Source organism: Eublepharis macularius, chromosome 3 (genome assembly GCF_028583425.1).
Source record: "Eublepharis macularius isolate TG4126 chromosome 3, MPM_Emac_v1.0, whole genome shotgun sequence".
Lineage (NCBI taxonomy): Eukaryota > Metazoa > Chordata > Lepidosauria > Squamata > Eublepharidae > Eublepharis > Eublepharis macularius.
The window spans coordinates 117798472-117810717 of NC_072792.1; the positions used below are offsets into that span (position 1 = coordinate 117798472).

Consider the following 12246-nt stretch of genomic DNA (forward strand, 5'->3'; position numbering starts at 1 on the left):
GGCTGCAGCAGGATATAGCTGCCAGGCTAATGCCTCTCACGCAGAAGGAGTCATATATGTTGGCGACCATGTGTGACCTGCGCATTAAAGGCACTTTTGCGGAGCGGGATGGGAACCTCACCCAAGCCAGAGATGCCCTCTGTGTACGGGTGAGGCATAGGCAGGCCAAGAGGGTCCCCCTCTCACCCCTTCTGAGCAGGTTCCCCCTGCAGCCATGTCCATGGAGATGGAGATGCTCCGGTGGGCTTTTGGCCCCTCTGGGATCGTGAGTCGTGTGAGAGACGATTCGGCGGAGGCAGTGGTCAGGGAATTGCGCTTTTCCCTACAGTAAACTTCTAGAAGTAGAAAGAAATCCAGCAGGAGGAGGGTGGAACTCAGTGGCAAAGGGAATGGACCCTGAAATTTGGCTTCACCCCCCCAACAGGAAAAAAAATCTAAAATTTTCACAAACCCTGTGGGCATAAATTTATTCTGATAATTGATAACAGGCCCCAGAAATGTTGATTGCCACTGGAGGGAGAGACAGGTTAGATAGGGACTGGTTAGGTTAGATACTCACAGCAAGAAACTCAGAGTAGCAGCCAAACTTAGCTATGCTGCTGAGGAGAATATTATTTAATGTTGTAAATGTTTAATGTTGTAAAATGTTTTTGTTAAAGTTAAAATGTTTATTCATATTGACGGGGTGGGAGTAGTGGGGTTAGTAGGAATGGTGTGGGTGGGCGCCAGCTGATGATGAAGGCTATATCCCAACACTGTCTCACAGGTGGTTTCCAGTTCAGCCTGAAGCTGGCGGGGGGTGGGCGGGTCCTCTGCAAGCATGCTCCGCAAATGCGTTGTGCTTGTGGTTAGGTACTGTTCTGCTCTGTGGTGTTTCCTCACTGACTGAACTGAGAGTTCAGCTGTAGGAAATGACAATGGTTCTGCCGGACTAAGTTGCAAGAGTTTCCCCCAGTTCAGTTTGGTTTGGGTGGAATGAATGTATGACACTGTGGTCTGGCTCCCTTGGAGTCACTATGGTTATGTTGGGGGGTGGGGTTATAAATGTAGTGCTGCTGTTGTTGTATGCTGTCTCCCACCCTCAGCCCAGGAACTCCAAGAAATAAAGTGTTTTTGCAAGTAATTTAGCATGTGTGTGTGTGTGTGTGTGTGTGTGTGTGTGTGATTCTCTGATGTGAGGATAGTTGTGGTACTACTGTCTAGGAAACTGTTGTGATGTGACACTAGTGTCATGTGCCTTTAATGCTGTAACTGAAAGCTAAAAAATAATCTTTTTAAAATTTGATTCAATGTGTGTTTGTGTATTATTCTCTGGTGTGAAGGTAAGTTCCCATCATAGGGAACAATGGGGAGTGGCTGGCCAGCCTGCTCTGGGGATGGTTAGGAACTTGGAGGTGTGTGTCTGTGGTTCAGGTGTGCTTTCTCAGGGACGAGCTTGCACTCAGGAGTGTGCCCTCCACTGTGGCACCCCTGGCCTGTGCATAATTGCCCTGGGAAAGACAGCTTAAAAATTCTCATCATACAGAACAATCAATGTGTGTGTGTATTCTCTGGTGTGAAGGTAAGTTCCCATTATAGGGAACAATGGGGGGTGGCTAGCCAGCCTGCTCTGGGGGTGGTTAGGAACTTGGGGGTGCATGTCTGTGGTTCAGGTGTGCTTTCTCAGGGACAAGCTTGCACTCAGGAATGTGCCCTCCACTGTGGCACCCCTGGCCTGTGCATAATTGCCCTGGGAAAGGCAGTTTAAAAGTTCTCATCATAGAGAACAATCAATGTGTGTGTGTGTATTCTCTGGTGTGAAGGTAAGTTCCCATCATAAGGAACAATGGGGAGTGGCTGGCCAGCTTGCTCTGGAAGTGGTGGGGAATTTGGGTGTGTGTGTCTTTGGCTCTGTGGGCCTGCTGGGGGATAGATTGAAAGGGGGATTATGCCTGTGGCCATGGATGCCACATTCCATGTGTTCCTGCTGTGGGAATCTGTATTTTCCTACAACAGGAACCAATGGAGAGTGGCTGGCCAGTTACTGCAGGGGTGGTTAGTTTTTTTGGGAGGGGAGATGTGGTTCTGAGGGCCTGCTTGGGGTGTGTAATAGCTGGACTGTGGCTGCAGCCATTGGCAGCCACAATCCATGTGTTTCTGCTGTGTAGGAGTCTTCCCCACAGTAGAAATAAAATGGTGGGAGAACCACCTTTGCCATAACATGGCCCCCCAAAGGGCAATCTCTCTGAAATGTGGGGGAGGGTGGAAGGAGAGGTAGGAGCAGGTCCCATGAAAATTGGGTGCATTTTGCTTGCAAAATGCCACCTCAAGCCATCTAGAAAGCCCCTTTGTTTTTCCCCATCTCAAGGTCAGGTGGGCTGGCACCTCACAGGGCAATGCCCAAGACAGAACCTGACAAGTTTTAAAGGTGCTACTGGACTCTACTATTTTATTTAAATATATGGTGACAGCGGCAAGAGTAGTTATATGCAGCAAAACGAAAAGCAGAATGCTGTCCAGATTTGACAGAATGGATGAATAAGGTATACGAATACGAGTCAATGGCAAAATCAACATCTTATATACAATAGGGCAATCCTAGAATTGTATTTAGTTTCACACTTTTATGGACAATGTATTTTAAGGTTGAAACCTCTCTTACCTAAAACTGTAAGTTCTGCCACTTCACTTTCCCTTTCTCCCACCATGTTTGTTCCAACACACACATATTTGCCAGCATCATTCTTCCTAGTATAGGTGATCATTAGTTTTCCTCCTCTGATCTGAAACAAGGAATAAATCAAAAGCAATTAAAATAATTTATTCATGAATCCCTGAGGCAAGTCAGATCAAAATACTTACAGTAAGAAGGAGATATAGGGAATAATATAATATAAGGAAATAATATAATATAAGGAAATTTATATAAGGAAATAAGGACATTTATTTATTTAAAAAATCTAAAAGCACTGATATCACAGAACTATGGTTTCTCAAAGAAAAATTCAACATCTTTTGAGCTGAGTGATTTAACTTATTGCCAAAGTTAAGGAGTGGAAAAATACCCTTTATGTCAAATCCTAAAATTGTACACAGCTCTGTGTGTACCCTGCACAAGTATGAAATGTGGAGTTTAGTTTAAGTTTCAGCACTTTTGAATATCAGACCCAGCCACCCCTTTTAAAGGAAAATTTTATCTATTAAGCTGCCTAGGTAGATCTGTGAATATGCCAACACTTGAGGGAACAAAAATGGGGGGAAGAGGAGTTTCAGTGGTTGTGGAGATGAGTATCAGTACCAGACACAGCGGAAATGATACAAAATAAGAAAATATTAATAGCTAGAAATTTTGTACCATTTTCAAATGCAGCATTTTAAACTGCAAAGCACCCATTAAGCATAAAGGAATGTAACACAAGATTTAGTAGTAGGGTGGAGAAACAAATCATATTTCTGTACTGACTTTAAGATCATAGATACTAAAGCAACTATAGTCTAAGAAGCAATCTCACTCTGGCTCCCATATTCTCTTCTCACCTCATTGTATGTGGATATAACAAGCGACATGGACTGTACCATCTTTACTTAAATGGGAAATTTTCCAGGTACTGCGGACCATACCCCTTTTCAATCTAAAACCAGGATCAGAAGATTCAATGGTCTAACACTCCACCCCACCCGGATTTCCTAAATTAGCTCATATTTACCAAAATACATTGGAAGATTAGAATAACTCTAACAAGCAAGATTTCCGGATCATTTTTGGATAGGAGGTTGAGCTTTAATTTGGTGAAAAGTCACTTAGAAGACAAAAATAGAGGCAGGGTATAGGTTATGAAGTATGCTTTTAATTCCCAACATGTTGGTGGCAGCAAAACGGAACCCTAGATGTGCTGGGGGAGGGGTGAGTTGAATAAAGTTGGAGAGATGAGGTCTAGGGCTTTGAGACCTGGGCCAATGAAAAAATTCCACACTTCCCATTTATTTTATTTATTTCACGTATATCCTGGTTGAGGAGGGCTATTTGGCAATTACCTGACTGGTGGGCCAGCGAGGCTCACCGGGGTGGAGCAGGGTATGACCAGGGGCAGTAAAGTGTGGCCAGGGTAGTCTTAGCAATAGGGAAGCTTTGGCAATCTGCTACAGAGAGCCTCAGAAGGTGAGGAAGCAGCAGGCTGTACGGGCCAAGGCAGTTTAAGGCAGAGCATGGCTGTGGAGAGCATGGCCTGGTTAAGGTGCAGGGAACAAAGGAGGATGGAGCTTTGCTCAAGAACTAGGTATAGGGCTGGGGCTATAAAAAGAAAGGAAGCAGGAAAGGGGAGGGGGGTCACTAGAGGGAGAGGGCATAGGAACAGAAGTAGACAGGGAAACCCATGGCAGCCAGGAGAAGAAGGGAGGAAGCAGTTTGCAGTGTTGTGTGTCTTCTTCCATGTAAGGCTGTGTAACCTTGAGGTGCGTGAAATTAACAACACCTTCAGGTGCGTGAATCCTGCAGAAGAAAGAAGTGACAGGGCTGGTGCTTTCAAGAACCCATGGATCCCAGATATGATGTTCCCCTGCCTCCACAGAGCACCATACCCCTTTCTCCACAGTTGGGAACCAAAGTGACTGACATAATTTTCCTCTTTCATTTTTTCATCACAACAAACCTATGAAGTAGTTTAGGCTGAGAGTTTGTGAGTTGTCCAAGGTCCTCCAACAACCTTGCCAGAGTGGGGATTTGAACTTGAGTCTTCCAGATCCTAGTCTGGGACTCTAACCACTACCCAACATTGGTCAAGATAGAATGATGTGCCTGCAGGAACCATTTTACCAAAATATTATTTTGAGCATTCAGATGTCAATAGGAAGCCCAGTTTAAAGATGTTTGACTAAACAAGACTTTGCTGATTCCCCAGTCCAGATTATTTTATTAAGCCCTTCAACAAACTTTATTTCTCACTCTGTTCAGATTCTTGTGTTCCTTTCACTCTTGTAGAGGTACCATGCCACTGTGGGTAAGGTCTTACAGTTCTTGTGTGGTTTGTTGCCTAAATTAGAGGGGATCTTTAAATCAGATATAGAACCTTAGCCAGCAGCATTTTCATTTTAGGAGAACGAAAGCAGAAGGAAAATTTTTCTTTCTTGCATTCAGATTATTTTAGTGTCGAATTGGCCTTGAATTGGAAACAGGGTCATATTCACAGTAATATACATCTATAGCATTCCTGTATTTCCTAATTACAGTTGATGACACTGGGATCATTGTGCTAGCAGGATGATGGATCCTTGGTCTAATCCAGCAGGGCTCATATTCCTATGACTATCTGAGTCAACAAGATTAACAGGAATTCATTGTCAGCTATAATTCAAAGTATTCCCCAGCACTGGCTTATACTTTTTCTGACTGTTCTACATAGTTGGAATGCTGGTTTAGTGAAATGATTTCATCAAAATATTGTCACCTTGTTTTTCAAAAGTAGCCAGACGCACAGGGGGAAAATAAGAATTGACTTAAAATACACTTGTGTATATTTAATTATCTGATATTAAAAATCTGAATATGTGACTAATCCAGCTTTAAGACACTATTTGAAGCTATTATTTAAGCAATGCTCACTATTTTAATATTAGTTTAATGACAAAATGCGTCAAAATTCTTATATTCTATTCAGTATTTCCACAGAAGAATTGTAATTTTTTAATCTTATCTTTCGACGCTACACATTCATTCATACCTCTCATATGGAATAGCTAATAAGGTGACTCCCTGAATTATTTTATATATTCTCCAACTTCCACTTCATGATTCATTTCAAAGTTAACAAAGCTGTGTGTAGAGGCTTAAAACCACAAATGATAACTCAGATTGAAGCACATGTGGTAGAAAAAGCAAGATTCATGTAAAGCTGCATTAAGCACCCTAATATGATCATTGGCTGGAAGGAGCATGTTCACAATGTGAAGTACTTTGGTAAAGCTGCCTATAGCTAGAAATCTATTCCTGAAAACTTAACATCTTGAGGAAGATAGAAGTCTTATTATCATTGCAAGACATATGCACACAAAGATGACAGTCAGTTACTGAGATAGATGAACATGCACATGTAATGTATAATGTATTGGATACAAATCTCATTTTTTTTTGCCTTTGGCACAGATTGAGCACAAAAACAAAAAAAATGTTCTTTATCATCTAGAAAACTAGCAGTGCAGAAATTTCAAGGAAGATTTGAGATACGGAGAAAGGAACATTAAAGGTGACTAGCTAATATATTTTTTAAAGAAGTAGAACACATTTTCATGTTCATTGTATCAAATATAAGCATATTCAGACATTCAGCATGTATCTAAATTAAATGGAATCAATTCAATGAATGTTTTACCCACAGGCACACAAAGTCACATAAGATGTTTCTTTTGAATAGGGCTGAGTCCAAACTGTTCTCTTGGTTTTTTTTGAGGGGGGGGGAGGTATTTTTTAATTATGCCTGCTTTGTGTTGATTTGTGAGCCTCTATACAGATTGTGCTCAGTGGTAGAGCATTGATTTCACATGCAGCAAGTGCCAGGTTCAATCCCCAGCATCTCCAGTTAAAAGCATCAAGTAGTAGGCAATTTTTAAAGACTGTTAGTTGAGACTTTGGAGAATTGCTGCCAGTTAGAACAGAGAGTTGTCTCCTTGATAAATCAACATATAAGGTAGCACAATACACAGATGATGTTCACAATACACTAAGATGTTCATTTACCCATTATATTGCTTCCTTTCCACCTGCCTATCAAATGGGTTTCATCTCTGTCACTTATAGCCAGCTCTAACTTGTTATGCAGTGACATGAAGACATCCCTCACTGGGAAACCCAAATAACTAATCCTAGAAACAGCAGCAACAAGAAGGAAAGCTGATCGTGAAGCAGCAGCAGTTAAACAAACAACGGGACTGAACAGGATTTTTTAAAGTGGAATATTCTCACATAGGGTTACCATAGGTTGGAGGTGGCTTGACGGCACATAACACACACCTTCTTACGACAAGAAAAGCTTATTTGGGGAGATTTATTTATCTTTATTTATTTACGTTATTTACAGTCTACCTTTCTCAGTGAGACTCAGGGCAGATTACACAGAGTAAGTCAATATGAACTATGGCTGAAACATCCCATAAAGCAATGCAATGGGTTAACAGCAGTATGTTCCTATCCCCTTTCCAAAATACCTCTCTGAACCATTTCGTTACAGTACAGCCCCCCTCTATAAAAAACAAAACAAAACATCTTCCAGTTTTGCATAGTTTGCAGAAAGCCAGGGGAGTGGAAGCCTCTCTAATCTCATCAGGTGAAACATTCCACAAGGTAGAAGACACTGTAGAGAATGTGCACGTGCTGACAGTTGTTGATTTTGCCCATTTGCAGAGTGGTACATGCAGAAGTCCTTGATCAGATGAGTGAAGCTGACATGGCAGACCTACTTTTTACTGTTTACATTCATGGTAACATGATTACAGACCTTTTTTAAAATCTAAGGGATAAAAGATCATATATCATAGATGAGACGGTTAAATATTTCCCAGGGTTGAAAACAGTATTTAAGAGACATTTCCTGGCATTTAATCCAAGTCTGCTTTGAATTCATTGTTTCTAGTCATCTGCCTTAGGGTTTTCAGGAGACATTAATTCTCCCAAGCCCTTCCTCTCCCTCCAACACACTCCCCAGCTGGTACACAGTCCAACTGCTTCCAGGCATGTAAGTTAAAATTAAATGTTAGTGAGAAGTGAAAGAGATGCATCATGGGATTTTGATGATAGCAATAACCAGATGTGGATGTAGCAGGAAATGGGAAGAGTAGCATAGATCTCAATAAAATATTTTTTTCTAATTTTCTAAAATAACAATCAAACTAGGTTGTTGTTTTATGGAAAGTGAATTACTATTTTCCTAGTCATTTATGCAATGTGATAGTTAAGGGGTCTTGCTTGAGATGAACAGATAGACTTTGATTCTAGAACTCTGGGCTCATCTCACACATTTCTGGTTCTCCTCTGGATCTATTTCTGGTTATATGGTGGAAGCAATATGTTTTTGCAATTTGAATCTGATGAGAGAAAGAAAACAGAGTAATTTATGAAGACCAAGCAAGTACGCAACTATGGGGCAATCTATATAAGCTTTTTTCAGTAAGTCCAGTCTGGGTTCTCCAGTCCTGAATTGCTTTCCCTGTAGCCACACAGCAGCTGCGGGGAACATCTATTTAGAACCCTATGGGAGCCCAATTTGGCTTGGGACCACAGCACAGGGAGAGGTCCAGGTTCCTGTGTTTCCCCAGTACCATGCACATTTTGTGTAGTTTTGGGTAGGTTGGCCTATTTGCTCCCATCATCTATTCCTATTTGTAAATAGATACTACAAAAATCTTAAAAACCTCTAATATCCTATCTCAAATAAACTGACCTTGAAACATCCAGAAATATTCTAGTGCTCTGGAAATTATGGAATGCAAAATCAATTAATACTTTTTTTACTGCTTTAAACAAGAAAAGCTGCCTCTTCATTTACAAAGAACTCTATTCTGAAAAAAAAATCATATTTTTGCTCTGCAGTTAATTGGAATACAATAGAATCCATACAAATCAGTCACTGAACCAGAGCCAAACTAGACATATTGGCATCCATGGGTCCAACCTCTGGTAACTCATGCCATTTTAGAGAAGAATTTGACCATTTAAAAATGTCTCAAGAGCACAATCTGGCCAGCAGCATGGCAGTATCAGGCTATCTTGTTTCTTCTTGTGCACCTTTTCACATGCTAAAATAGCACCCCTATGGCTGTTTTGGCACTTCAAAAGGTGTGAAGGGGGGAATAAGATCACCTCATCCTACTGCACTGTGGGCCAGATCAGGCCCTTGCAGAATTTTTAAGTGGTCATTCTCTAAAATGGCATTGTATCCACAGGTCAGACCATGAATGCCTTAACGTGTAGTTTTGCTCCCAGAAGCTGGGGTTTTTGTAGCTGGATATAATATAACTACCCCTAGAGATAGTGGAAAACCTGTATGTGACTAGGACTGCAACATTTAGACAGTAGTGCACATTTTTTATTTATTTGCTGCTATTTTTTTTCCTGTGCAATCAATAAATGAAATCAGATATAAAAGTGAACTTGAACTGAACTCTGTTTCTGGTATGTCTTCATTTTTCTGCCCTCAAGCAAGTCAGATGATTTGATATATCTATTATACTAGATTTTTTTCTTCTTAAGCATCTCACTACCAAGTTATCCATACACTTTAAAGGTCAACAGTTTTAAGCTAATGGAGGATAATGAATGGTTTCTGCCACATAGAGATCATTTTATGCTCTTAATGACATTATTGAAAAAATACAGTAAATTGCCCCCTCAAAAATGCTATAAGTTAATGCTAAAAATATGAAAAGACCTAATGTAAATTAAAAATTGCATCACCATTTTTCATGTAATGCTAGGAAAATGCTGTATGTTTTAGGCTGGGTTAAAGGTAACCTGCCATTAAATTTGTTCTTGCATGAACCTTACTGTTTGACAAGTGACCAGTGTGCAGTGTAGGTTTCTTCTGATCCTAATTGCTGTTTCCTGTCAGTGGAACTTCAAAAGTATAAGCCAATTAGCCTTTCTTCCTGCTATCCCTGCTTTTCTTTTAGGTAAAGCTAAGTGTGTTTCAATTAAATGAAACATGTCTTGACATCCATTTTCTGATGTTATACATGGTGCTTTGCTACACATCCTTTCTTATACTTTGACATGTTAAACTTCAGAGGCACAAAAACCAGGCTGCTCTACATATGTGACCCTGTGTACTGGTAGAATCCTTAGACAATAGAGAAGACTGCCCTGTTTTAAGAGTCTAGAAATGCCATTTGGAAAGCTTTCTGCACACAAAAATCTCATACGAGGAAATAAAGACGTAGCATAGAATATTTCCCACTCTACTAATTTTCTGCTTATACCTTGCCTTAGGCACTTCACATCTAGGCAGACTTCAGATTTCCTTTAAACACATCAAAACAATATTTTTATTCAACCTCAAAATGTTCTTTGTCTTGATATGACAACTAATGAGGGCATGGTTTGATATTTCTTGAAACTGCTTTATACTGAATCAGACAAGCAATCCATCAAGGTCAGTTCTGTCTATTCAGACTGGCAGTATCTCTCCATGTCTCAGATAGAGGGCTTTTCACTTCACCTACTGCTGGTCCTTTTAACTGGAGATACTGGGGATTGAACTTGGAACCTTCTACATGCCAAGCAGAAGCTTTTCCTTTGAGCCACAGCCCCTCATCATGTCTATGCAGCAGCTAGTCACTAAACTATAGAATCAGGACAACATTGTAACAACAATTTCTATTGCTAATTTGTAAAACAAAATGTAACTTGAAACTGCCCCTCCCCAATACAATGGGATAGTGGTATAACAAAATTTTGGCACGTTTACAGGGAAATCCTAAGCAGAGTTACTCTAGTCTAAGAACATTGATTTTAATGGGCTTAAATTGGAGTTCCTCTGTACAGGATTGTGCTGTTAAACTACTATCTGTAATGGTTAGCCTGAAGAATCCTGACAATTATAATTTGGTAAAGATGATAAAATTCTCTTGCTAAAGAATCCTAGCCTCTTTTCAGAGAACTGCAGTGCCCACAGAACCCTGAAGAAAGTAAATGAATTCACACGTGGCACAGATAGTCCTTTTTTTTTTGAAAATTTTTTTTATTGGGTTAGGATCAAATGTTTACACATTACAGTCAATATTCCCATTTCCCAATTTCTAACCCCCTCCCTTTCCCCCCCCCATTTTGTTGACTTCCAACAGTTTTCCAACCCTTTATCCCTTTTCCCTTACTCTTTATATATTCCTCTATCTAACAAATATATATTCTCCCTTTATTCTAAGCAATACTTCTTTAACTATTTTTAATACTCTGTACCCTGACTGTGAGTCCCTTTTTCCATAATGGATAAACAATTTATCCCATTTTTCATTATTTCACTTTCAAATATTTCTATATATCATAAACTATGTAAACCATACATTCATATAAATCAACCAGTTTAACTTATACTCTATATGTTATTCATTCTATCTTCTTCTTTCTATTTTAGTTATATTTGTTTACATTAGTATTTCTATTCCCCTTCAATCATATATGATATCAATCAATTTGACTCATATACAGCTTCAGCTAAACATATTCAGTTTGGTACATTGTACGGAATCAAAAAGAAAATATTATTAGTTAATCAATCCTTATAGTTGACCCTTATAATTAATTATTTTCTATCAATATTCTATTTATTATTCTATATATATCAATCTAATATCATAACTGCTTAGAAATTCTCTTTTACCTCTTCTCCTCCCCGGTAAAGTCACCCCCCTCTACATTTTATTGTACTTCAGTAATTCTCAAACTGCCACAGTTCTCCTCCCACCTCCCATTTCTTCTCCAAATATTGTTTCAGCTTCTCCCAGTCTGTGTTAAACTGTCCTGAGTCCAGGTTTCTCAATTTTCTTGTCATTTTGTCCATTTCTGCCATATACAGCAATCTGTGGATCCAATCTTCAATGGTTGGCACTTCTTGTATTTTCCATTTTTGCGCATACAAAAGTCTAGCTGCTGCCGTCATGTAAAATATCAACGTCCTATGATGGGCTGGAATTCCCTCCATTCCCAAGTTTAGTAGCAGGAGTTCTGGGTTTTTATTAATTTGAAATTGTAAAATCTCACTCATTTCTCTTATTATTTCCCCCCAGTACTGCCTAGCTACCTCACACGTCCACCACATATGGTAGAGGGAGCCCTCATGCTTCCTGCATTTCCAGCATTTATTGGAAGTATTCAAATTCCCTAGCGCAATCTTCTTTGGTGTCATGTACCAACGATAAATCATTTTGTAAATGTTCTCTTTAATACTAGTGCATATCGTTGTCTTCATTGTAGTCTTCCACAAGTATTCCCATGCCTCCATTGTTATTTCTTTGTTGAAATTTATGGTCCATTTCACCATTTGTCCTTTAACTATTTCATCCTCAGTATACCATTTCAACAGTGCTTGGTATACCTTAGATATTCTTTTCTTGTCCTCTTTAAGAAGGGTCTGCTCTAGTTCCGAGTTTTCTGTACGTATTCCTCCCTTTACAGAGTCCGAATTATATAAATCTCTAATCTGTCTATACTGGAACCAATCGTAATAAGGTGATAGTTCCTCCTGAGTCTTTATTCTGAGTTTAGATTCTTCAGTTCTAGTTATT

General features: G+C 39.7%; 1 protein-coding gene across 1 annotated transcript in view; it reads right to left on the reverse strand.

The window, feature by feature from the left end:
- The window catches only part of ROBO1 (roundabout guidance receptor 1), a 533171-nt gene that overhangs the window by 185255 nt on the left and 335670 nt on the right, over positions 1 to 12246 (reverse strand). The window contains exon 4 of the mRNA XM_054973392.1: positions 2642 to 2762. Within this exon, the coding sequence (XP_054829367.1) occupies positions 2642 to 2762 (121 nt within the window). The remainder of the gene's footprint in view (positions 1 to 2641; positions 2763 to 12246) is intronic.